The following is a 27,692-nucleotide window of genomic DNA, read 5'->3' as shown; positions in this document are numbered from 1 at the left end:
GGAAACCACGAAGTCACTTTTTTTATTAATGTCGATAATGTGTTCGTAGAGTCTCGTCTTTAGTTGTCTTTTTGCTTTGTTTACAAATGCTAAGCTAAGCTTTGTGTAACTTATTATTATTTATATTATTTATTTTCAATATATAAACAGCGATCGATACCTAGCTTGGCTCGTACAGTCCAGTTCATTTTACACTTAGATTTTTCTTCCGAGCCTCACAATCTTAATCTAATTAATTAATATTTTTTTTACTATCTATTTGACGAGAAATGCATCGACAGAAAATGATTATTAATGTACATTAAACAATGGATATTATCTTATTATCAAATGTTAAATCAAAAAAATTTTTACAAGCGGAATATAAAAGGAGTACAGGATGAAGCACAGGAAAATGATCACACACAGACATTTTTTGAGTACCGTTAAATATTTTGCTTTACAATAAATCTTAAGTAACATTTCCCCCCATTATTTCTCTACAATAACATCTCTTCCCTCGCATTTGGTTTGCAGAAAGACAAGTTTTATTTTACTTTTCCTTTTTTTTTTTTGTGGAATCTGCACGCAACAGTGTGCTCTACGGTGATTTACAAGGTCCATTAAAAAAATACGTTACGTCCATAAAAAAGATGGGACAGGCACGAGTAGAGTATAGAGTGTAAAGTTGAGCTACGGATCGGATATTGGATGTCAAAAAATTTCGATACAATCTGGGACGTACGAGCAATCATGACGGACAGACGAACGGGCAAGATTTTTGTGCGTGCAACTCACGACAGCGGGACATATCAAATTAATGAATCGATCGTTAAAAAATATAGAGGAGATTTCCTTGGAGTTTTTGCATCGAGCGGTTATTGACGATGACAGACAGACGATCCTGCGTTTCTCTCGGGAACGTTGAGAATGAGATTTTTAAATTCTCTCATTCCTCCACCGGTGTCGGTGGCGCCGCGTCTTCCTCCTTTACCTTCTTTTCCTCGCCCTTCTTCGACCAGTCGGGTTTCTTCTGTAAAATCGAGGAAACCTTGCGTTAGATAGATTGAAAATATTGCTACGTTAGAAATTAGACTCGCACACTGGTTAGCAGTGTCGGGGGTGAAACGCTCGCAAAGCCGGGGGTGGGGGACGGTGCTAAAGGGGTGAAAAATTTTCGAAAGGGGCCATTCGGGAAGATTCTATGCCAAAAATCTAGAGAATGAGATCTAGACAAAAATTGCCTCGGTGGTTGTCGTATCGTAGATCTCGCTGCCATATACCGTTCAAATGCGAATTTCTGCGCCAGCTTTCGTGATCGCCAATTCTCTCGCTACCAAAAAATTCTCTCGACGTTTCCGGGGAACGTCGCCTGGCACTACGCTCAGTCATGGAGCCATCTACAAAGCCGTGCAGATTGTTAGTAAAAATAAAAACCCAGCACGGAAGAGAATCGCGAGTCTTCTCAGCAGACCAAAGAAAAAAAAAAAGAAAAAAAAAATAAATAAATAAAAAGAAATGAAAAGAGACTAAAATGGAGAAACAACCAAGACAACGGCTTCCAACGTTGTCGGGAATGCTGGGAGCAGTGCGTCTAAACATCGTGAGGAAATCACGAGCAAGCAAAACATAATATTGAAGAAAAGATTGCATTGAAGACTGAACCGCCATGAATGTTAAAAATGAAGGAAGCTAGCTTTTCTATCCTATCTTTCCATTCTTCCATTTTCACACTCGCATACACACACACACACACACACACACACACACACACACACACAGGCATATGATCTATTCGTTCCTCTATCTACTCTCATCTATCACTCGCGTCATTCTCTCTTACGCAGGCATGCTGAGTTACAAGTTGATCGTTAAAGTTTTACCTTATCTTTTGACGCGTTCTGCGAACATAATGCAAGAGCAATATTATTAGTCAACAGATAAGACATGGACACTGATTAAGCGTACATTTAAATATTACTTAACAAGTAACACGTTGTTCATGGCTCATCACTGGTCGTGAGTCATGATCAACATTGCGATCGACACGCATATTGATCGTCGAAAGAATTTTCATTGAAATTTTTCATTATAAGTATATTAAAAAGAGTTAACGAGATTTTTGCATAAAACGTCAAGATACGTGTACGACCATGTACAAATGCAAAGATAGAGCAAGAAATACTACACATATACAGTCTGAAAGCATGGCAGCCAAATGATGGCGATAAGGCAAGCTACAAAAGGGCTTCAATTGCGTGATTAAACGACTTTAGTTTCAGAGAGTGCGTGTTTCAGTTTCTTTTTTCTTTTTTTTCAGGCGAGCTTGTGTTCCTCTTTCCATTGATTACTTTTTTTTCTTTTCAATTTTTTGCGCATTCGGCGGTAATCCACCGGAACGAACGATCTTGCGTGAGAAAATGCGCGGCAATTAACACGTGGAAAAAGAAGATAAACGAGACGAGTGTGCGAAAAAAAAAACGGGAGGCAACAGTATAATTAGATAGTGAAGAGTAGAAAAAACGCGAGTGGGCAGGCATGTGTAAGTAAAGCGTTTCTGCCATTATGTACGAAATAAAAGTGGAATTGTCAGCTTCAAATATATTTCGCAAGCCAATCTCACCTTTTTGCGTCCCTTTTAATCGTACATTTTATTTACTTCGCGCTATCGCGAAGATTTTTATCGCGAAATTACATAGATGGTAAGGGGAAGAAAGGGGAAGGGACGCGAGATAAAAAGAAATAGATATATCAGTACAAATTGGAGCAGTACTTTAATCGTTGTGACGTATCGGAGAAAAAAAAAAGTACCTAAGATAAAGTAAATTAAACGATGCTTCAAAGAAAAACGAATTAGTGAAGTTTTACGAGGCAAAGGAGGGGGGAGGGGGGGAGAGAGAAAGAGAAAGAGAGAGAGAGACGGGATAATGCGATTCTCGATAACAGCTAACCTTTCTTCTTATCGAATATTTGAAATACGCGCTCGCGTAACATCGTCTGACAGAATTTCTCTTATCACGTGACAAGAAAATACGAGCACGCCGGAGCAAAAGTCGTATCTGATTTTGCATAAAATACAAGGCGCTATGATCGCATTAACATTCCCATACATAGCGTCACGTTTCCATTACGGAGACGATGGGATCAATTCAAGTTTTCGAGCTTCGCCATCCGATAGACGCCAAAGACAGAGAGAGAGAGAGAGACGAGAAAATAAAAATCAAGAGCGATCTATTGCAATGAAAAATCCCATGAGATGGAAGAAATGAACCTGTTGTAAAAATAAGAAAAAGAAAATGTAAAAGAGAACGACGGTGGGGGGAAGGGGGGGGGATAAATCTGTCGACGGGGGATGTAAGAGAGTATCGGAGACACGGAGGAAAATATCTGACTTATTCACGTGCGCTTTCTTCGATCGTTTATTGCCACAACTTATCGCTTTTATATGTAACAAGTTGTACGTGAATATTTACGCAGAGTCAGCTTCTGTCTACGTCGCTCGTTTCGAGCTCGTCTAGTCCGGAAGAGGGATATAATCAAATATCGGCTAACTCCTAGGATTGTTCGTGCAATTTTCAATTCTCACTCGTTAATGTGTTTCGCAGCGCTAACGAACTAGTTTGCCGACAATTCGAACGAACGCGACGACGAAAATGCGCTGGCGAAAGAACGCGAGATAGAAAGGGTATCAAAAATGTTTTTTACGCGTTTATGTGCATTTATTTTTTTCCTCTTCCTTCCTAAATATGCGTTTTTTCACGGTTTCATATTGACGTACGCGCGTGTCAGGCACGATTATATAAACGCGATCGTGTTAGTGTCATATATGTGTGTATATGGTGTGTGTGTGTGTGTGTGTGTGTGTGTGTGTGTGTGTGTGTGTGTGTATGTGTGGGCGTGTAGAAGTTTCTTTTCGAAGGCCTTTTCGTTTGTTTTGAATTTTGTTTTATGTCGTAATAATAATCTTTGTGTTTTATTGAGATTTTGCACTCAAACTGTTTTATTTTCTTATATTAAATCTACTTCTTGGTCTGCCACTCTGCCTTCTCGGACTTCTTGGGCTGTGGAGAACAACACAAATTGCCTAGTCAACTACCACTACTACTACTTCCAGTACGTATATCTACAGATGTCCTTTTGAGAAGATCCCGCTTAACAATGAAAGAAGTAGTTGTCAACATATTTTTCATTATAATTTTAATAAATTTATTATTATATCAGCTAATTTTGCGCTATGATGTATATTGTTCTTACATGAAAGAAATTAAAAAAAAAAATCAAATCAAACAGCAAATCAAGCATAAAAATCAATATTATTTGAATTGTTAAATTAATAACGAACCTTATAATACGCGTCTAAATGTAATTATGGACAAAAAAGTATAAACTTTGTATAATATTAATTAAACAATATTGAGTGCTTACAATTAAAAAATTATTATAAATTATTATATATTATTATAATCTCAAAGCCTTTTATGGAAATTTGTGACTCTAATTAATCTTTATAATAAGGTATTAAAATATTGCAAAATGATTGTGGAGAAGCACGCTGTATATTCAGTCGTTTATTATTCGAACTACTGCAGTCATTGATTATCGCAATGATACATTTTGCGGTTAATCGATTTGCATAAATTTCAAACAACCTCGAAACGACAATGGCCTCGTATATTTAACTGAAAATATTGCGGTTTGATGAATCGATGATTAATTATCACGCGATTATCCATTAGTTCGAGACTTTCGAGAATTTTAGCTTCCAAATTAGCCGATAAAATAATATTCCTCTAGGGAAATGTATCATCATAAATATTTTACAACAGCAATATTGAAAAGCAAACAAGACCGTGTAAAGCGGATCTTCTAAATTGGACACGATACAGTGAACAAAAAAAAAAACTGCTGATACAAAGAAAACCTGCCAATTGGGTTTTGTACACAAAAAGAAAACCAGGGTTACAAAAACTGTTTTTTGATTCACTGATAAAACATTTACTATACTACTACAAACCTACCCGTCGTGTGGCCGTAAAAAATTAGCGTCCCTTGCAAAACTCAATCTCAATAACCGATGAATTTATCGGTCGAAATTAAAATCGCAGAAATATAAAACGTATAATCGAATTTAAATAAACAAATGCGAGATAAAAATCAAATTAAATGCTATTGAAATAGATAGAAATAGCTGTAACATCGAGGTCAAATTCTTTTGATTATATTCCATGAAATTTATTTCGGCTCGATAAATTCAAAGAACGGTTCAGTGGACCTTTGACGGGTAGGGAAAAAACATTTTTACAAAAATATTCACGTCCTCTAGACGCGAAGATCTTAATCGAAAACGATTATCCTTACCTCCTTGTCTTCCTCCTCCAAGGTGAATTCCTTCTTCTTGACTTGCTTCAACTGGTTACGGAAATTAAATTCGGCGGCTTTCTTCTGGAGCTTGGCGAACTTGTTCTCGTATTTAGACACTTTCTTCAGGGTTGGCTTCATGCTGAAATAGCAAGGGAAGAATAAAATATTCATAAATTCTTAATGTAAATCTATATTTAATATTCCGCCAAGAAATTAGTATTATGTATGATTATTATTATAATGATGTAGAGAAAGGGGAAATACTTACAATTTACCTCGCAGATCGTTGACCTGGCTGTTCAACTCCGCGATCTGCACGTATCGAATATTTTTATTAACATCCATTACATTCAATATCGCTACATAATTTACTCATGCGCATTTATAATATTCTTTTTATATACAAAGCAAAAGGAGAGAGTTTACAGTTTCAAATATGTCCATTGCGCAATAATATGTTTATTTGCAATGTGACGATATTTAAGCAAATGTAACTTTATACGGAACATACTCGACTATCTCTCTATATATATATTCAAACTTTTAACTCTACAAAGGAGGAAGCTTTTCTCGAAACATTTATACACTAATGATTCTTATACAACGAAAGAAATATTGCGTAAAACGCGGATTAGTGGACTCACGTGAAACGGCATGACAACCCAGCCACAAACGGTTAATCGAAAAAAAAAAAAATAAAGAAACGGACAGGCGAAAATCAAATCGCATCGACGTGCGTCCTGCGTGGCAAAATCAGACAAGAGAGAAAGAGAAAGGGGATTACACGTGTTGAGCAAGCACGCAGATATTCAGCTAGCGAGCCACTCGACGGATCGAGATTGACAGTAAATTGGCTTGCGGATTAACTGCAATAGCGGATGACGGCGATGGGTCCGGAATAGAGGAACGGTGTCTCGTGATGGGCGAATGATGATGGAAAAATGGAGGGTGACGGAGAAATGGGGACTCCGTGGAATAAATAACTCGGAAATTGCGGGGAAGTCTTGCTATTCAAAACTTACAACAATGTTGTAAAAAAAAAAAAAGAAAACACCTAACGAAAGATAAAAATTTGTATTATCGAGTGAGAGAGTATAAATATGAAAATAAAAAAAATATAATATAATTATAAAAATTAATATATTTTTCAGATAAAAAAATTATGATTGAAATATCGCGGTTAAAATTTCGTTCAGCTTCACGCAAACAAAAGAAAATAAATAACGAACGCATAATGTACATAAAATATGATATTTGCAATTTCCCAGCGATAGGAAATTTCGTAGACTATTATTGGAATAAAAATTTCATGATTCGTGCATTTTTATACTTGCAAATATATAGATTGACTGCGGAATTATTTCCACGAGATCGAATGTATAATCTGTCGCTGAAACTCATGCATGGAATAGAGAATTCGTTGCATTACGTACGCAGAATCTCGGAATAGATTAAATCTAAAAACAAGTCAATTCACCATGCCATAGTCGTCATCGTACGTAAAGTCATCTTCGTTTCTGAAAACACTTTTATCGTTCTTACGGGTTACACTGATTATTTTACTTTTCTGAAACAGTTTCTTCAGGAGTGAGGCTTTGTTCTAAAGCCACTTGTCGGATTCTCTCCCTTTCTTCCTAAGAATCATTCGACCGTTATGTTCTTTTTTCTTTATTCTTCCTCTCGAACAAGGTATGAGAAAGGGAGAGAATAGGAACGACAAAAGAGAGAAAGAGAGAGAAAAAGAGAAAGAAAAGAGGGACTGGATACGATGGAGTGTGAATTTCATTTTGGCCAATCAGAGGAGCGGCTGGTCACGATCAGCTCTTTCGTCCACTGTGGATGATGAGAAAAAAAATTACAAAATCCACTACAATCCGTTTTCTAGACTGCCAGAGCTCTGTTCGTCTCATTTGAAGCGTGAAACTAATCCCTTGAAATCGATAGCCGGTTGATTTCATTGGCTATTTTGTACTCGGACGCTCAACGTTACGTCGGACGTAATACGCTCCAATTATTACAAAATAACGTTCGTTTTCGAAGCAGCGACGCGTGTGAACATGCTTGTGAAGCTGTTTTGAACAGCTGTACCGTTAGCAATGTTAGCATGATGTACCATGTAAACGTGTCTGTTTCACCAATTCACGATTCAAATTTTTGGCAGAACTGATTCGGAGATCCGGCAACAAAAACGTCGTTCTGTCAAAAAGTGATAAAAAGGAAAAATAATTTTCTCTCTCGCAAAATTTTTCCGCAAAAAAGAGAACAGAGTTCTGCCAAGAGAAGTCCGCTATTTACAGCCTAATTGAACACCATGACAGGAGGACACTGACGGTCGGTGTGGTGCGTGCGAATCGGTGCAAAATCAATTTCGCTTCACTTTAAAAGCATCGTAGACGTCTGTACGTGTTTACTCCAATGTCTCTCTCTCGTGAGTCAAATATTTCATATATACACATTTTATATTGTTCACCTCACAAAAAATCAATCGAGCATAGGATTAGGTAGGGTCGATGAGATAAAAAGAAAAAAAGGAACAAGATAGTGGAACGCGAGGGGAGGATTATGGCTTGAAGATTTTCACAGCATGGCACTTCGGTCTCGTGATCTTTTAATCCGTTCTTGAGCCAGTCCACCTTTGTGAGAGTTAAGAATGGAGAAGAAAAGAAAAGCGTGTGGTAAGAAGAAGATAGACTCTCCGACTCTTCAATTTTTGAGGTGTTTGTGGGAACGTATACGATAATCGTTTTTCGAAGTCGTATAAAAATGATTTACCGAGTATTTTACCGAGTATCATCATCGTGTCGTCGCGATCGTTTTAATGTTCTTTTTTTTTCTTTCTTCGGTGCGATACTGGGAATATCGCAAAACGATTACATATTTTTTTTTATGAGTAGTAAATGTAGACAGCTCGTGATATACGTTAGACGATACGTTTCTTTTTCAATTTCATTAACGACCGAATCGCCACGTTTTTCTCTAAAAATTACGAAAATCTGCGTGACTATTCACGCGTTATGGTATAATAATATAGACAACGCGCGCAAAAATTCTTGTTTTTCTCCCTTCGCGATGAATATGAAGTGCCATACTTCTTATCATGTATCAACTATGAAAATATACGACATATACTACAATGTATACGAAGCTCTTAACTCGCGAAGTTCGTCGCGAACGGCTTTTATCGACTCTAATTTAAACGGAGATTAATAGAAAAAAAATGGTGATAGTCTAGCGCTCATGTTAATTCGGCTGCAAGTTCTAAATCATTTCATTTTCATAAATCATTATTATCTCACGCTTTTAGTCGGAGAACTCAAACTATTCCGCAGCGATAATTAAACCAATGTCGCGATTGATTTGTTACGAGTATATTTCATTTTTAAAACTGACATAACGTAGAAAAATTTATATGTAAATAAACGCGTTGAAATAAATCTAATTCTAAAGTTTCAAAGTTCAAAAGAAAAGAATCAAAAAAAAGGAATGTAATATTTTGGGTTCAGTTTATTGTAATTTTATCAGTTATTATATTATTTTAATGACATGATGTGAGTAATTGTTTGACGATTAATTAATTTGCGTAACAAGATCCATGACAACGGGTTTCGGCGAAATACGAAATACGAATCACGTGATGCCCTGAAATATCAGATAGCGATCGCTCAAGTCTTCAATAACACAAAATTAATCAATACATAATGGAGCCCGGTTTCCTCATAATTCTGTTGCCATGTCCGATACCGTTAATTAATCCGCTTTCATTATGTCTACATATGCATATATTACATCTCTTGAACAGTTAAATTTTTTTATTGGTTAGAAAAGCCATGCATGCGTGGCAAAGCAAATTTGTTTGTGCTTGGTAAAGGAAGTATAAATCCCTGTTGTATAACAGAGGAACGAGTAACGTAATAAAATAAGTGAAAGAGAGAGAGAGAGAGAGAGAGAAACACACGCGCGATAAAGAAAGAAAGACAGAGGGACAAAAAGCGTAAAAGAAAAAAAGAAAAGATAAGAGGAAGACACCGTAGAAATCGTAACATTTGACGTTTTTTTTTTTTCGACGTGTGTACTGTCGTTTCTTTCCATTCCATTTCTGATTTTGCACCGCACACCTACGTACGCACGCACGCACGCACGCACGCAGGCACGCACGCACGTACACACACACACGCGCGCGCGCGTAGTCTCAGGCACACAATGTCAGTTTAGTTCTCGTGTGAGACCAGGGGAAAAGGGATCCCTTTTGGACGATCCCCGTGTGGGTGATGTATTTTCTTCGATTGCGTACTCTTTTTTTTTTTTTTTTGGCAACAAATCTAGGGCAACTGCTTCTATCACTGCGAAATCGTACGCCCATCTCGTTTCACGATCCTTTTTCTTAGCGCGTTTTTCGAGACGCAACGTTAATAATCTCAATCTTGCGATCGGCAATTCCGCGTGCGAATCAATACTGCAATACTTGAGAAAGTGTTCAAGGAGAATATACAGTTATACGAGTAACAACAACAATGGCGTCTTCTCTATAAGCTTGCCCAGCCCTGACTCGAGAAAGTAAAGCTTTTTTTTTATTTTCTTTTTGGCAAGTTAGTATAAAGCTCAGAGAGAGAGAGATATATATATATATATTTGCGTTATGGTTAGATAATAGAAGAGAAAAAGAGACAGTATAGACTTGTGACAAATAAATACGTTATAAAAGAGCGAGTGGATATAGTGTGCGTTTAGCCAGACAGCGAAGATAGACGTAGAGAAGTGAACAGGCGGGTTGAGAACGGCACGTTACGCGGTAACAAAAAAAAAAAAGAAATAAGGATAAAAAGAGAGCAAGAAAAAGAAAGAGAGAGAGAGAGAGAGAGAGAGAAAAAGGGTAGAGCAAAAAATGTGACCGACAAAAATGTTCTCCGTTGCGGCACTTCATATCCACGTAAAAAAAAGAAAAATCCCTTTGCTTGTCAACTCACGACGTTTGTCTGTTCTGTCGCAAAAAGATCGCGATTTAAGAAAAAGATAGATAGATAGATTGTCGATAGATCGTCTGTTGGATTATCGAGACAGGACTGATCAAGATTACAAAGATAGGGTAGCGAAATATCGTCGTCGGAGGTTCTTCCGTGGGAACTTTTCCCACTGGTTCGCGCCCCGGAGCGGATCTGCGTACGCGCCGCAAGGGTGTTTTCCGCCCAAGAAAAATCATCGTGAAAGAGAGAACAACAATCGAAAGAGAAACGTATGTACAGAAAGGGGGATGGGCGAAGAACGAGAGACAACGCGAAGAGAGAGACCGGTGGCGGGAGAAGGTTTGGCGCCCTTATCATCTGATACACGCGGGGGTGGGGGGGACGGGGTCTCGGTAACGTGGGAGGAAAAATGATCAAAAGAGACGTGCGATCTGGCGGTTGCTCTCTTTCTCCTCGCATTGTTCGCCGTTGTCGCTGCTTTTCACTTTTCCTGTACCTCGTAGTCCCTTTTCCGAACTTCACGCTCCAAATCCCACTTCTGACCCTCACAAAGGTAGACGCGGTCGTAATACATTTGGCAAATCTTCTTCAACTCCACTACAAAGAATACGGAGAGTCTCTCAGAAATCTTTGGTTTCTCGATATATTTGCTTTTTCTGACAGCTTTTAGGCAGGTGAGGGGGCACAGGCGGAGTGAGAGACAGACAGCCCTCGCGTGTCGATTAATCTCGCGCAGTGCGCGATGCAAAAACTAGGATCATTTAGGATCGAATCTCGAGTCGCGAAGAAGCGAAAATTATTGAAATATTTACAAATATATTCAGCCGACATTCTATCCAATTAAATTAAATGTGGACTATAAAAAAAAAAATGTTAATTCATAAAATTTAATCTTTTTTAAAACGTGATACATAGAGAGGGGAAAAAAAGTTACAAAATGTATAATAAACAGCTACAAATTTATCTCTTCGAGACGCTCTACTAGCTTTAATATGCATTACACTTCCGATAATGGCACTGTCGTTTTTAAATAAGTAAACATGTTGCACGAGCGATATGGGGGGGGGAGGTGGGGGGGGGGGAGGGAGGGCTAATTCTTTTCGCTCTATATAAAATCCAAGCGAGCCTGGCTTTACATAATTTAGCGAAGAATATAAACCGTGCGGCTCGAATACTAATAGCATTCCGCGAACGATGCCCGGAATCCCGATGAGAGAAGCGCTTGAGATCCCGCAACAAGCGAAACTTCAGAGACCCCGCGATTTCGAGTAAATTGGCGGTCCCTCTCTCGCTCCACGTGCGCGATAATAAAAGTTGCGCGGTGCTCGAATGCTTAATCGCGCGGGATGTCGGGGGGGGGGGGAGGGGGGCGAAAGTCGAGGTGTTCTCTCCTCGGCGCGGTCGAACGGGCGTAAACTTGGCTCTCTGAAATCTCTTTCCGTGAAAATGGTGAGATCGCCCTGTCGTTGGTCCTGGAATATCGCGGAGAACACGCCGCCACACGACCTCGGCCGAAGAACACGAGGCTTCGAAACTTCGATCTTCGGCCATTCGCACGTCCCGATCTGTGAGTCCTCACCGTGATTGGATGAGATGTGGACGAAAAAAAAAAAAAAAAATAAAAATAAAAAAAATAAGCCAGCGCGATCGCACGGATAATGGCGACGACGATCTCCCATTGAAAAATTCCAGTTCCATCGTTTATTTGTCTTTTAAGTGATTTCCGTACTGCATTAAAATAAGTAAATAAGGGGACAAGTTAACTGAAATTAAGTGAAAACGTGATTTTACTTTTGTTTCTCGTTTTCACGCGAGTGCTCTCCGATGCGATCAGGTCTCGTCGAAGTGACATCTGCAACTGCAGCGCGGCCGACGATGCGGATAAAAATAGATAGACAAAAGGGCCGCGCGGTGCAGATAAAAAAGTTAATGTTGATTACGTTCCTTCAAACTGTCCTCAAAGTCTCATAGAGAGTTTTGGAACATTAGTGTCTCGCGGCATTTCCCTATCTGAGAGACGTGCTCGAACCGAAGGTTCAAAGACCCGTCAACTAGAAACGCCTTCGAAAACCGTTCGACCAAGGGTGTCGCTCGGTCAAGCACGTGGCGGAGTTAAAAAATCACGTGGATCAGAGTGAAAGTTTGAGAGGAGAGGATGAAAAGTTGGACAAAAGTAATCTATGCAGGTGACTCGACAGGCTCTTTCTTTTTTTTTTTTTTTTTTAGGCAAGCCGATCGTAATTACCTCCATTTCTTTCAACTTAATTTGCCTCTCGAGGTCATACTTATCGCCCTCGAGTGAGTATAGTCTGTTCCAATATGCCGAACAGATTGTCTGCAGCTCGGCTAAAAGAACAAAAAGTTACTGGAAAAAAAGGCAAAATTGAATCTGCTGAATATGTTTCGTCGTCCCTACCGTCGGCTGATTTAAAAGTTAATTTCGACAACTCGCGATCGCAATCGTATAGAAAGCTTGTAGCTTCAAAAATAAAAAAAAATGATGGAATTAATATATTAACAATGATATTATATAAAATTGCGACGGCTGTTATATTTAATCTCATCGATATCAATAGATTGAAAATAATAACAATTGCTACATTTAATTTGATTTGTTATTATTTTTAACATACCGATAACAACATATTGTTCCATTACGTCCTTTTATTTTTTTTTTACGGAAGACTTTAATGCTTAAAAATATGATAAAAAATAACGCATGTGACGATCTGTGATTTTTTTATAATGATTATATTATCATTACGAAGGATTATTCGTGACGGGATGAAATTATCATGGGGAAAATAGAAAAGAAATGAGTGATCTTTCGCGTTGGAAGCGAGAAGCACGAAGCTGACAATTGCGTGATCGTTAACCTGACACGGGAGGCAAGTGGGAAAATTCGACGGGAGGAATTCAGATGCGAGATACGAAATGCAAAGATATGAAAAGAGGATCTGCTGGTGGTGGTGGTGGTGGTGGTGGTGGTGGTGGTGGTGGTGGTGTCTACTCGCAAGTATAAAGTGAATAAAGTTTTTTCTACTCATGGCGCCTGGCGAGAAATTAACTGTGAGACAGATCTACGTTGAGCGATTCTACGAGTCGCGAGGGGATGCTACTAGTTAGCTGCTAAATACTCGACGTCTACGTCTAATTACTATTACGGATATAGCTCATAAGTATGCAAATCGGAACAGTCGCTAGTGTAGAGCGAGATGGTGCTTCGCGCGTGAAAGAAAAGAAAGAGAAAGAGAGAAAAAAGAAAACGGACAGGAAAGAGTATTGATATGGCGTTAATCGCAGCTCATCTCTTTGTTTTGCCACGAAAAGAAACTTTTTCGACCTCCATATCCTTCTTGGCGACTTCGTACTCAAGGTCGTACTTCTCCCCTTCGAGAATGTTGATCCTCTTATGATACTGGTTCAGAATGGACTTCACGCTAGCTGTTGAAATTCAAGTCACTCTTGAAAAATGCTCGCGACTTAACCGTTATACGTCGAAGATATGTCGCGCATGTCGCTACGTACTGTGAATGGATACGTGTTGTAACGGATGTAACAACTTTTCGTGAACGATACGTACGGAAAGGGGGGGGGGGGAGGGGGGATCGGTTTCACGGGTACAAACGGTGGGTGAAGTATGAGGGTGGAAAGCGTGAATCTGAAGAGGGAGTGAGACCGGTGTGTGTGTGTGTGTGTGTGTGTGTGTGTGTGAAAGCCAAGTCGAAATGTTATAAAGTGTCGCTGTCCCGCGATGACGTGAAGACTGTCTCAAGTTTCCCAGCGAGTGAAAGCGAGCTCTTAAACCGCCTTTCGAGCGCGAGACGTCACTGCGAAATTTGAAACAATCCTGCGTCCAGGAGCGATGATAGAGATGTTTCGTAAGAGAGATGCACATAGATATTCGTGCTGAAATCGAAAATAATAGCATAGTGGGTGTAAAACATAGTGGATGTATACAATACTTAACAAACATGGAACAAGCATCAGAGGCTTTTCGTAAATAATAAGAAACCAGTAGAAAATTTATTATGGTGCGTGTTGTGTGAAGCGGTGTATAAAAATTCAATATATTCGTAACATATATACCTAACGTGTTCCCCAAAAAGTGATGTTATTCTGTTATTCTGATTTGGTGGTTTGGTATGTCTTGCGAGAATAGTGTGAGTAGTAATAAGCCGTATTAATACAGTTTCAAGATCAAGATGCGAATAATCCATAGTGTTTCTTAGATCATCAATTAAATTCGCCAGAGATTTGTGAACAGAGGATTAAACGAAGAGAACAGAGAGAGATAGAAAACAGTAAGAGAAATCGCGCGCACATTAATGCGAAGAAAAAAAAAACAAGATGCGGACAGTATCACGAAAATCGACGGCAGTTTTGTATGTTACGTAGAGATAAAACAAAATAGAAAAGAAAATGTGTGAATAGAAAAAAACGGTGCGACGAAATAGTGCGAAGCTCGTGTCTCTTGCCCGACCACAGAACGGAAGCTACGACGAATGATTCAAGTTTCAGCAAAGAGCCGTTAATCATTCACGAAGTTGCTCGATAACGATTATTCATCAGCTCGTGTTTCGTTGATGAAAGTAGCCGCGACGAGCCAAAATTGCAAATCCTCTCGCGCAAATGAAAGCTTATGACAATCGGAATATTTTATTATTATAACAAAATATGAAGGTACCTTTCGATCTTGATATTTTCTTTTTTATCCAACGATTTATCGCTCGCTAGTCTTCTCGTACAATTATTTAGATGTTGATACTTTTATTAAAAATTTATATCGGTTAAGTACAACTGAATATGAATTTTTGATAAAAACTTCATCCATCGTAACCGATGTAAAATTATGGAATCAGCAATTTCGCAACATCGCGCTAGTCTCTTTGGCGAAACTCTAATTATATTCATCGTCGCCTTATCACAGATGTGCAACCGGGCGTAGATCGGTGCGTTACACAAGTGCAACAACATTGAGCGTCGTTATTACATCGTGAGTGCCGCGTTAGTTTTGCACGTCGCGTAAACGTTCTCGCAACTGTTGCTCAAAAGTACCTCAAAGTCTTTCTTCTTAACAATAATCTCGATGTCAAATTTTTTATCCTCCAATGCCGAGATCCTATTGTGGTACTCGCGCAGCACGCGCTTTACGGTCTCTGTATGATCATCATCACAAATAAAAGATGTAAAATAAAATAAAGGCACGCACGCAAAATGTCGCGTAATTCATGTATTCAGATCATCTAAAATGTGTCTCAGTATTGTGCTTTCTCACTATTCTTTCCACTGGGAACTTACAAAATTAGTCTGATATAAAAAAAAAAAAAATATCACAGTGGTCTAATCTTGAAAAAAATACCATATACCAATCATCGTACCTTCGACCACGTTTCTCTACACGTTTTTGAAAAAAATTTATTAGCGACGATCTGTAAAAAGGATTGATAAAAACACGATGGGAAAAATAGTAGCATAAAATAAAATCTTCGGCCTGTAAAACTGGAAATGAACGCTGCGTACTATTAATTATTTTAATAAAAATGATAATAATAAAAATGCTTTTATTCTCTAAATAAATACAACGTAGCCTAATTAAAGACTATTGCACGGATATAAGCATTTTTCTTTTAAATTTTAAATTATAGAAAATTAATTAAAATTATATCATTAAATCGTAATATTTTATTTAATCTTCAAATTCATTGATTTTGTGTAATAATCTTTGCTTTTAACTGAAGATCAATCAATTAAGGTAGACGCAAATTTACGCGGTTTTAGAACAACGCAAACTTTTGTCTTCGAATGTAGAAACTATATTCTGTCGAATATGAAAGTAGCATAAATGCGATTTTTCGTAAGATTGTATAATTAAATAAAATACCTTCGTTGGCATCGTCGATAATCTTCGGTTTTCCACAGCGTTCTTCAATTATACGCCTCCTCTCGGCCGCTTTTCTTTCCTGCTCCTTCTTCAATTCCTCGGCGGCTTTCTTACGCAGCAGCAACTGTAAACATATGAAAAATTCGTAAGGTTCGATTCCATAAGGAAAAAAAGAAAAAAAAAACATGTTGCGAACGGACGAGAGAGAACTTTTATCAGGAATATTCAAAATATCTGAAATATTTACGCGTTTCACCGACGAATCGATTCCTAACAGCATGAAATTGACATAATTCAAATTGAAATGCGAAATTTGCATTCGGCAGTCCGTTATAAACCGTATAAACAATTTAAATCGTACGCAATAAAGCGTGTTATTATACTCGTCTAATTTAATAAATATAAAGTTACTCATTACGTGATCGGTTAATCGTATATTAAAATGGCTATTAAAACAAATGGACTTGAACGGCGGACAACGCCTCTATATGAGTAATTAATTTTTATTTCTGTACAAATGTGCATCGCGTAATAATGGAAAGGCGAAATGGAACGTGAATTAATACGTGAGTATGACGTGTTAAGCTTACAATGCTCGTCTCGAGGGGAATATCTCCATCGTGGTTTACTCACGAAATAATTTAAGCTTGAGGCTAACGCCTCTCTCTCTTTCGACCAGCGGGCGAGATAATGTCGGTTGGAATTTGGCGGATAGCAAATATTGACGCAGTGGAAGGGAGGATTTACGGGAAAATAACATGCCGGCGGGGCCAGCAAATGCAAAAAGATTCTTCAAGAGGTAATCTGCATACACACGGGAAACTTTATGTACTGCGATTGCGAATGTTCGCGACGGTGCATGAAGAGAAACGTAGATCAGAGATAGAAGGAGAGAGAGAGAGAGAGAGAGAGGGGGGGGGGAGGGAGAGGGGCACATGGATGTTCTGCAGGATATTGTGCGACGATGGAAACAGAATGGCGAATGTAAGATGGGACCATAAAGTAAAGGTAAAAAGGCGAGATAAAGTTGAGAAAGTCTCGGACGTTCTGCATCGGTGGCTAGAAAACAGAACGTTGAAAGACGAAGGATAGGGAGCGAGGAGAATAAGAGAAAGTAATAGAGAAATGGATGTGGCTGTTACAAGAAATATTTCGCGAGAAAATCGGCGTATAAAGGTGGGGCAAAGAGGATTACCGCGATATTGCCCGGTGCGCGGCTCGAACAACGCGAGAGAAGATTATGGCGTGCGATGAGGCAATAAGGTAAATCGGGGAACGAGAAGTTCGACTTGGTTATCGATAATGAACACTCGATGCGGCTGGGGATGTAATATAAAACGTACTTTTGAAAAACTTGACGTGGCATTAACGCCGATAGCGTTTCGCATCGACGGAAGGGTGAAATATGACGAGAAAGATTCGCAATGTCTTATCGCGAAACGAACGAAATTTTAAAGAGGATATCTCGCGATTTCGTGAACTCACTTCATCGTGTGACCCAAATTTAAAAGGGAGAAAACAGAAAGCGAACTTACCCTAAGCTTCTTCTTCCTGTCGGGGGTCATGAAACCCTTCTTCGCCTTCTTGGCTTTGGAAGCCTCTTCGAGGCGGGCGCGGACCTCCGCCCTCTTCCTCTCGGTCTCCGCCTGTTTCCTCTTCTTTTCCTACATTTTTCGTGCGAAACTTCCTTAAAACATCTCATCTGAGAAAGCCCTGAAGCGCCTCGTGGAAACGCGAATTTGGAAAGTGTTGTGCAATTCAAACTCATCTAACATTTTTCGCACTCCCATTTCTTCGCTTCGCGAAAGCGAAACTTTCGCGAGTCTTGAAATTGAAGAGTAGTTTACAAAATTTATATTATAATTAATTATTGCAATATCAATTCTTTGAAATAAATATATTAGAAAATTACAATACAAAGATATTTTAATAATGCGTACTAGAAAAAGAAAGTATTAACTTTCCTAAATAGTAAAATATTAATCCTATTATTATTGTAATACCTCAACTTGATTACACTGACTGTTGCTATTAAAACTTCTCATTATAAAATGTAAATGTATAAACAAGGAATTTCCTATATATATATATATATATATATATATATATTCTACTTCAAGAAATATTATACCGTGGTTTCTGATTATTTTCGCAAAATTAATATGACTAATTTGAAATGAGTTTTATCCCGTAATAAAACGAGTGTAAGCCCTGTTCCGATGAAAGGATTCCTTTCATCCGCCTGGTAAGTGGCCGTCCTTTAAGAGGCGACTCTACATTTCATAACTAGTTTCCTCTCTTACGTACATCCTCGATGCGCTTCCTCTGCAAAAGAAAGAGAGAGAGAGAACATTTCTCGTTAGTTCACATTCTGTGTTCGTTTCTGGTCGCATGTACGGCGATATCTGAAACACTTTTTACAGCGCGATCCTTCCGACTGTGAAAAAGGATATTTCCCAACGAGCGAAAGAGGTGAAAGAGCGAGCGGGAGAAACGAAAGGAGTTGGACGGGAAGAGAAGATTACGCGTTCAGTGTTCCAGATTTCGCCATCATGGAAATATCTTACAAAGCATTAGCGTAGCGACCGTGTTTTCGCGTGTTTCATGGCGATACAGAGCTAATGGAGTCTGTCTTAAGTGATATAACTTTGTCGCTGTTAAGCGCTACAAGCATACCCAGCGAGCGTCTTGTAATATCGTTTTGTGCAAACTGCCGCGTTTCGCTTATGATGTTACGCGCGCTCTCCATCGCGGCCGGCCATTAGCTCTGCCTTCTACAAGCTGTGCAGATTTCGAACGAACGAGCTGTGCGAATCAAAGATAAAAATAATACTCGTAGTCACATGCGGACGTTCAGCACGCGACTTTAAACTTTCATTTCTAAGAAATATTATTATTAAGGATGTATTATATCTATCTTCTTATCTCATTTTCAATATTTACAATGAAAATATTATATGAAAAGCTTACAGATTATTGTAAATTGCATTTAACAGTAAACAAAGCGTAAAAAGAAGCGTAAGTGAAAATTTAATTTTTATCTACAGAGCAATCTCTACAGATCTCGCAATAAGATTTTACATAAATCATTTTGAATACTTAAAATATCTATATAAAGAAGTGGAGACTTTTATCATTATTTCTTAATCACATTTCTACTTTGTAATTATTGAAATAATTTTTGATCTAACTTTTAAACAGCCGCAAAATTGTTTGTATCATTTTTAAATGTTATCTAAAATAATTTATAATTTTTTCATAATTTTTTTCATTGTAAATAAACATAGATGTAATATACTCTTAAGTATGACACCAATGTGTCATAAATTAAAAAAAAAAAAAAAAAAAGAATTTTGACGAATGCAATTAATAACGATCACAACGTTTACAAAGCGCGAATAGGAATACAATGACATTTTTTTTCTTTTTAACTAACTTTTCTCCGATTTAAATATTACTATACGCGGTGCGTGTTGCAAATACAAACTGCACAGTGACATTAGACATATCGTACTTATCTATTTATAACAAAAGAAAGAAAAAGCATTAGGCATACAGCGTAGAAGAGTTTTGCATCAAAGACAAAAATCACACAATACATGCGAGTTTGGTATCTACTTTACCCAGGTCTTGTTTTGTGTTTGTGCATGTCGCGCGTTCTCGGGAATTCTATGTTCTACTATAATAGTTCCCCAATTAGCTTCGAATCGGGGAAGAAGCGAGGATGGTTACAAGGAAACTGTTAAATGTTTGCTCACGATGACACGAGAAAAGAATGAGAATTTTTTAACGTTCGTAATTATCCCTCTTCACAATACTTCAAATACAATAGCATACACGATAAGTTTCAAGATAAATCATGAATTTTAAGTTTATCAATCGTTAATCGGATGTTTTGTTTGAAAGTTCGAATATTAGGAACTTGTAGCTTTCCGAATAGTCTAAACAACGATAAACAAACTGAAATAACTTTACCTATTAGAAGTTAGCCCTTCACTTTTAAAAGTAACATATTTTGAGAGTTGTACTGAATTGTGCTAGATTTGTGCCGACTTGTGCTAAGCGAGTATATGTTAGATATGCATTCGTATGCTCTTTAGATGACTGATACAAGAATAAATGTCATTTATATATTTTTGTTTCCCAAATCTATTTTTTATCATAACTGCTATTGTTATTATTTTAAAAAAATAATATTTTGGCACAATGTTAGCACAACCTAGCACAATCTAGCACAATCGAGAAAATTGAAAAAAATCGCAAAGTGGAGGGTTAGCCTAAAATTTCGTTTTTTTTTTTCATTTTTCACGGTTTTAAAATTCGAGCACAATGTAGCACAATTCAGCACACTCAAAATAAGTTATTTCTAAAAGTGGGAGGGCTAACTTCTAATAGGTAATAACTTTGAATGTATATTCGACAAGGTATATAATACAAACTTCGTAATTATCAATAGAAAGTTTGTATAAAGAAAAACGTTCCCTGCATCTACATTGCTAAGTTATCGCTCGTGACTCCAAATAAACGAACTATCTGCAAAACTGTGTTCATATAATGGTTTTAATCAGTAAATGGAAGTTCTCTCTACCGATCTCTTCGGTAGATGTTGTCTCCATTGAGTGCTCTTACGCTGAATTTTGCCTCACGATATATATATATATATATACTGACAAATATCAAATATTTTCTCGTTTCAAAGACAAAATTTCTCCGTCTTCTCGTGCCGTCGTGAGCGAGAGGAGTTGAGCCGCGACGCGAGAGAACGGATCGTTTTATAAGTATATCCTGGGAGAGACAAACAACGGAAAGAAATGGTAAATCGATCCGGAAAGGATAGGCGATAAAAGTACAGGGTGAAATTATTACGGTACATTGAGATCGACAAATCAAGGAGATCTTCCTGGAAACTTGAAATCTACAATTGAAAATCTGGAAAGATTTTGTTCCCGTAAGGATAACGCCGGTGACAAATAGCTTCTGCTCGAGTAGCAGAAAAGAAGAGATATAAAGTAAAGTAAAGAGATCCGGAACGGGTAGAGAAGTCCGTGTTAAATAATGGCGAAATAAGGGCGAGAGTGTGACGATAAATTAGATAAAAAAGTCAGGCCGTGGAGCATATAACAGGAGACAACGGACATGTCGGTCGTAATACGACCAGTCTCATTTCCCGTTTCCTACAGAGCGGAAATTTTACGGTGAAATTTGCGGAATATATGTTCCCTACCACGGTCGATCCAAAAACCTTCATTAACTTTTACATTTGCGGTTCGCGCCGCGCAAATTGGCTTCATTATACGAAAGAAAACTCTATCCCATCGCACAAACGAAGAATTGTCGTCCGCGAGTCGGACATTACGCAGGAATGATGTCGCAATCATCAAGGCAAAAAACGGTGAGGAATGAATTGCTCATTTAAGAACACAAAGATAAAACCGCTGGAAAATTCATTGTTCAAGAGTCTTATGACGGAGAAAAGATACTTCTTTTGATATATATATATATATATATATATATATATATATAAAAATTAAATAACAAATAAAAGGAATATCAAATTGTAAACATGATGAAAAATAAATACGGCGGTGGATGAAACGAAGGCTATGAGGAGGAGGAGGAGGGGGGGGGAGGGAATGAAAAGTTTCTTGCGGAAGGAAAAAGGAGCAAAGAATAATCGCGACGAGAAGCGAGCTTCTATGATCGCCTCGTCATTCTACGTAGCGTATAAATCTTTTTCAGGGCACACAAACTATGTGGTTCATCCTTGACCACCCTATATATCCTCTACTAAGCTTCAAAATGCCACTGGAGAAAAAACGAGGCTCGGTCTGGTCGAAGTCCTCGGAGCTTTGCACATAAAAGCTTCATGTCGTAGAAGTATAATATTGAAGGAAGATGATTTATTCATGGAAATGTGTATTTGAAATTGAATTTTCATATTCTTTTAAAATATATTTTATTACATTATGATGAAATATATTGTATATAATTCAAAATTAATTTATCAATTTTTAAGAATTATAAGATTACAAGATTTATTTATTTGATAATAAGTGCTGAGAAGGAATGCACTTAATTTAAATTTTTTCATGGGATATTGAGATTAAGATCTGTCAAATACACCTTCCAAAAATCGGAAGATTCTTCGTGGCACAGAAAATTCAGTAGTAGTTCAGACCACTGTTCTATTTTTATTGACAAGGTCTATATTATTTCTAACTAAAACTATGCTAAATTTATGCTAGCGATCTCTCACAAAATCACAAAAAACACAAACAATGCATACCTTTCGATAATGTTAATTTTACTGCATGTTTTCAAGATGAATGCATGTGATGTTGCAGTGTTTCCAGTCCAATTATGAAGATCAGCAACAGGGAAAATCCGCATCGAAAAGATGCAATATGTAAAAGAGAGAATAATATTAAGAAAAATCCGATACGCGTTTTCAACGGAATTGCATGCCATGAGCTTTTCTCGACTGGTTTTTTTTTTTTTTTTTAAACAAAAATAAAAAAATAAAATGCGATTAAAAATTCCCAATTCAAATACACACCTAACCTCGTCATCCGCCATGGTGATGTCTTGTTGTTATGCGCGTCTACCTAAAAAATAATTAGAAAACCCAATTGCTTGTGCAAATGCTCGTCATGTATGTACAGTGGTGAAAACCCTCGGTACACCGGCACGCTATTAATAGCATGTACCATCGGAACTTTCTGGTCGTTAAAATAAATAGACCTCTGGCGCGAAACAAGATCGAAAACGATAGCCCGCGAAGTGTTCACGTATGCATACGTTTTCACCGGTTGTCAAACGCGGAAACGCTTCCGCGCTTCTTCGTGATACGTAACGCGACGAATTGCAAATGGAGCGGATGAAAATAATGAAGGGAAATGACGTAGGCGGTAAATAGAAGCTCGGACATCCACGGCGCATTGGCTGCATGACAGAAATATATAATGGTGGGCGGCCAGAAGAAATTGATCGGTCGAAGAGAGATCGCGTCTTCGTTCCAATCAGCCTCGCGACAAACGCGATCGATTCTCGATCGCGATGTCGATAAATCATGGGGCTTCACGCGCGCTTCGAACTTCGCCGCTTAACGCGCAGCGGAGGGAGGGGGGGGGGAGGAGAGGCGAAAAAGCGAGCGCGGGTCGAGCGCGACGACGACGGTATAGAATATCCGGCGCGCGCGAAAATAGACGCCGGTCGTCCCCACTTTCCGCGACGTGCCGTCGTCGGGACGTCGGATACGTCGACGATCCAAATTTGGATGCAACGACCGCGGTAGATATCTCGTCGTCGGCGGCTTCAACTGGATTCGATGTCGAAATGGCGAGACGAGCAGATAAACAAAGTCGAGCACATCTCCACGAGATAGAGAGAGAGAGAGAGAGAGAGAGAGAGAGAGAGAGAGAGAAGCTCGTCGACGAATATGTACGTCAGCACGTCGCGTTATTTGCGAATGACATTTCGTTCGGAGCCCGAGAGATGACGATGCCGGAGGGGAAGATCGCGCGTATATCAGACACGCCGATCCTTCTTATTAGCGAGACCCTCGTCTCGCGGAACCAACGTCGATGCCGGAGTATCGACTCGCCAGGATAACCCGCCGCGAGGCAAGAACACGAGATGCAACGAAGTTTCAAAACAGATAACTTATATAGGTAAACTTCTGTGCCCGCGCAATTGAAATTGTGCAATTCGGTTACGGAGATAACAATTGCGCATTTAGTGGCGCTTATTGCGACGCGCTCGTTGCCGATGCTCCAAAACATTCGAGAAGATGGATTGTATGTGCCTTGTCTGCAGCGACACTCCGAAAATACTTAGAAACGTCACAGTTGCAACAAGCGAAACAGTAGGGCAACATTGTGACGAACACTCGAAACAAGATATCATTAGTGCAGAGTAATATCTGTGTGTACCAGTCCTTTGTAAATATTTTCATAACTTCGCATTTCTTTCTGTTTCTCGTGTTTTCTTGTTTGCCACATAAAATAATTACTATTTCTCTTTATTTGTTTATTAATTAAGAAAGTGACGCAAGATAAATCTTTCCGACACATTTTGAAATTAACCATTAAATAAGAAATATTCTTTAAAAATATTAATAATTATTTCGAAGTAAGCTTTCTAAAAATAAATCTCTCTAAATGTTATAATACTTAGTTTCTATATATATATATATATATATATATATATATATATATATATATATTATATATATTTATATATATATATTGTGTTTCGCTCTTTGATCTCTGCGCAGAGCATTCCATGACTGACGTGAAATTCGAGCAAACGTTGCATAATCGAGATATAATTTTGTAGACCTGCTTCTCTTGCGTCACGAATGACGTTAGTATGCGAATTTATCAATGGGAGGACATTATGTAGAATATCCGGATTTTGTAGAGATTATAGAATTATTAAATTCCTATTTCTTTTTTGTCTCCATAAATTCGCTCGCACGACTTGCAGCGCCTTCTTTTATGTTTGAAATAGGCGATCGTCTTCGCTAAGTATAGATTTCCTCGCCCTCGAACCATTCCGAGACACGTCCTGCCCCCGAGACGTGCGAACCGTCTCCGATATCAAAGAGGCAAGCATCGTAAAAATAGACAACTCGCTAAGTCTCATTAAATTATGCGAAGCAGTTAAAAGAAGACAAAGTCCAGCTGGGAGAAGCTATATCCTATGTCAATGAATCTCGCTAAAATAAGACAAGGATACAATTTCATACATAAATTTCTCTTTTGAATTATATAAATCTTAAAAAAAAATCGATTGCAAAATAATGATTAAGATGATAACGATAATGGTGATTTATGAATCAATTACGATTCATTATCGAAGACAAAATTCTACGATTCTTCTTGATGAAGATTAAACTGCAGAATAAGAAGATCAATCAAAGAAGAATCATACGATTGGTGCACGTGTATTTCGTCGAAGCATCCCCGAACAACCCCGATCGACGATCGAGTTGGAGCTGTAAATGGAAGAAGTTCTCGTCCATCACTTTCAACTTCGCGTCACTTTCAAGACGAGCGATCGCACGTCGATGATCGTCGATTCGTCACTGTCTTGGGAGTCTTAGGCGGATCAATCGTCACAACCTTGAAAAGTATCTTTCATACAGCCACTCGTTTCACTGACACTCGAACGCGGGAACCGCTCAACGAACGTCGAAGCAGCATTTCAAGAGCAACAACTCATTTTTGAAGGGGGAGGAGGTATCGCGAGTCTTCATTATTTCCTCGTGGAGAACACGAGACGGTCGATCCCTTCAGGATCCCTTCACTCTCGCGCTGCGACAATGGCGGAAGAATTTGCGACAAACCGAGACTCGCGAGGACTGCAGGACTGTGGGCTTACCTTGTGGAGAAAGCTCGCTGGCTGCGACTGGCCAACCGGACCTTAGGCAGCTGACTGTGCCATCGTGGATGCCCAGTCGAACCTTCGTGAACCTCCATCATAGGCCGTTCACGTGGTGTAAGCGTGACCAATCACGGCGCGCCGTTGATCAGTAAGCATTTTTAGGCGAGAGCCCTGCCCGCTCTGCTTGCTGCCAAAAATAATCGGAAACTGAAAACGGAGTCGAGCCCGCTTGGTACGCGCTAAGCTTATCCGCTCGTTCGCCGGATCGCCTTCTGCTCTCGCTCATCGTGATTGCTGTGACCGCTATGAGGCATGGAATGGAACGGTTTTGAACTTGTTCGCCCTCAAATGCCACTAATTAAATTGCGATTATTAAAGAATGATATTAAAGAATCTATCGTCTATTAATGAATAACGTTTTCCAATCATCAAAGAAAAGATATTCGGTGGATGTATTCTATTAATATTTGTAAAAGTCTGATGTACAAATGCATTCCAGAACGTTTCTATTTATGCATATAATGGATGTAATACTAAAAGGGTTAAATGTTCCTGTGCCAACGCAGGACAGAAAATATAATATTAATGTTTTTTTACAATATTTATAAATACTCGTGAAATGTATCTTTATTTGTGCCACATATATGAGTGATTTTATTCTTTGCTGCTCTTTGCATCGCATTTTGCGAAAGATCTATTGTTTGAATTAAAAGAGATGCCATTATTCTTGGAGACAAATCAAATACACGAGATCATCGTGCGGCGAAATGCAATGAAAAATGAGAAGCTTACACCTCGAATCTTGTAAAAACTATTAATGTTCCGTTCACATAGCTCGGTGAAGAGAAAACTGAGATATCATCTGAATTTATCGTGCTTACAACTGTTGGCTGCTTGGCACTAAAACGTGGTAACGATGACGGAAACGTCGACACGCCCTAACGTAACACAATCATATCGTAATGTCATTGTCGAATTTTAATGAAGCTTAAAATAGAAATTGTGTGTACTACAAATAGCTCGCGAAGCATTTTTTATCCACAGAAGCTGTCAAATGCGACATCCCTTTGTAGCGATAATCATATAGAATGTTGGTACTAATAATCATATTTTTATAAATACAAATAGTAGCATATAATCCATTTTATTATTTCATTAATACATTAATGCTCACCACACAAATGTTGATGATATTATATTACATATACATACGAAATGTATCTACAATATTATATTTCTCGCAAAGTACTATTAATATCAAAGCTATTAATTATAGTTCTATTTATTCGGATATAAATAAGGGAAACATTTATATCGTATAATTATTATTAACACAACAACAGTATTATATTATATTACTGGATATTATATATGTAAAAAAGAAGTAATAACATAATTTTTGAAAAATATTTTGAAAGAATAGAATTATATTAAAGTAATATTCATGGACAAAATGACGCGTATAGTTATTTTATCTTGTATGCGAAGAACCGAGAGTCAAGTAGAACAAACCAACCGAGTCAGCCACATGATGTTACGTTGCACAGGTTTAACACAGGTAACATATCTACGGTAAACTTCATTATCGGTAACATTTCTTCATATTACATTTCTATTATATTTCTTATATTATTATTTCCTGTTGCGTAAAAATCTTGCTTGCCTAAGCGCCCGTTACGATCTTCGAAAAATCGATAGATTTACCGAAGAGAAAAGGAAAGAAGTGGAAAAATCGCGCGAACGGACACGTGGTGCATGTCGATACTTGGTCGGACGGTTTAGTAGGAACGGATAATATAGGTCTCTGCGAAATTTTAACAGATAAAGCTCGCGACGTAGATGCCACGTAATCGAGAAGATGGCGAGAATGACGCATGGAAGAGAAGCTTTTTCCCTATTCGAAGCTTTTTCGCTATTACATTCGTAAAAGACAGACATTTACGCGGCCATATAGTGCGGACTGATAAGGATTGCGCACTATGCAAGTTTTGTCAATGTGCACAGATTATCACGATTACTTCAAATATTTTTTTTTATTAATCAAAATGAAACGGGAGACGTAAAGAAATGTCAATTCTGTATAATAAATCCGATTAATTTTTGGAGATGTCCTTCCATCG

The 27,692-nt window shown here is 38.3% G+C and overlaps 1 protein-coding gene across 13 annotated transcripts; it reads right to left on the bottom strand.

Moving 5' to 3' along the window:
• Positions 1–483: 483 nt before the first annotated feature.
• On the bottom strand, positions 484–25,727 carry LOC105428292 (wings up A). 13 transcript variants are annotated; one of them, XM_089080962.1, is made up of 10 exons: positions 25,570–25,727; positions 22,747–22,790; positions 18,493–18,510; positions 17,721–17,849; positions 16,186–16,309; positions 13,645–13,745; positions 5,609–5,652; positions 5,338–5,479; positions 1,863–1,880; positions 484–1,012 (listed from the first exon to the last, which is right to left on the bottom strand). In XM_089080962.1, exons 2-10 carry the CDS (start codon positions 22,759–22,761, stop codon positions 929–931), a joined length of 675 nt encoding a protein of 224 aa, XP_088937088.1. In that variant the 5' UTR covers positions 22,762–22,790; positions 25,570–25,727; the 3' UTR covers positions 484–928. The 13 variants fall into 13 exon arrangements, with proteins under 13 accessions (XP_088937088.1, XP_088937085.1, XP_088937087.1 ...); XM_089080959.1 differs by lacking the exon at positions 13,645–13,745 and adding an exon at positions 15,360–15,460 and having other exon boundaries at positions 25,570–25,726; XM_089080961.1 differs by lacking the exon at positions 13,645–13,745 and adding an exon at positions 12,547–12,647 and having other exon boundaries at positions 25,570–25,726.
• Positions 25,728–27,692: the final 1,965 nt, after the last annotated feature.

Source organism: Pogonomyrmex barbatus, unplaced genomic scaffold (genome assembly GCF_055798465.1).
Source record: "Pogonomyrmex barbatus isolate J1 unplaced genomic scaffold, ASM5579846v1 scaffold4, whole genome shotgun sequence".
Taxonomy (NCBI): Eukaryota; Metazoa; Arthropoda; class Insecta; order Hymenoptera; family Formicidae; genus Pogonomyrmex; species Pogonomyrmex barbatus.
The sequence above is the reverse complement of the archived record's forward strand: the minus strand, read 5'-3'. Positions and strand labels throughout refer to the sequence as shown.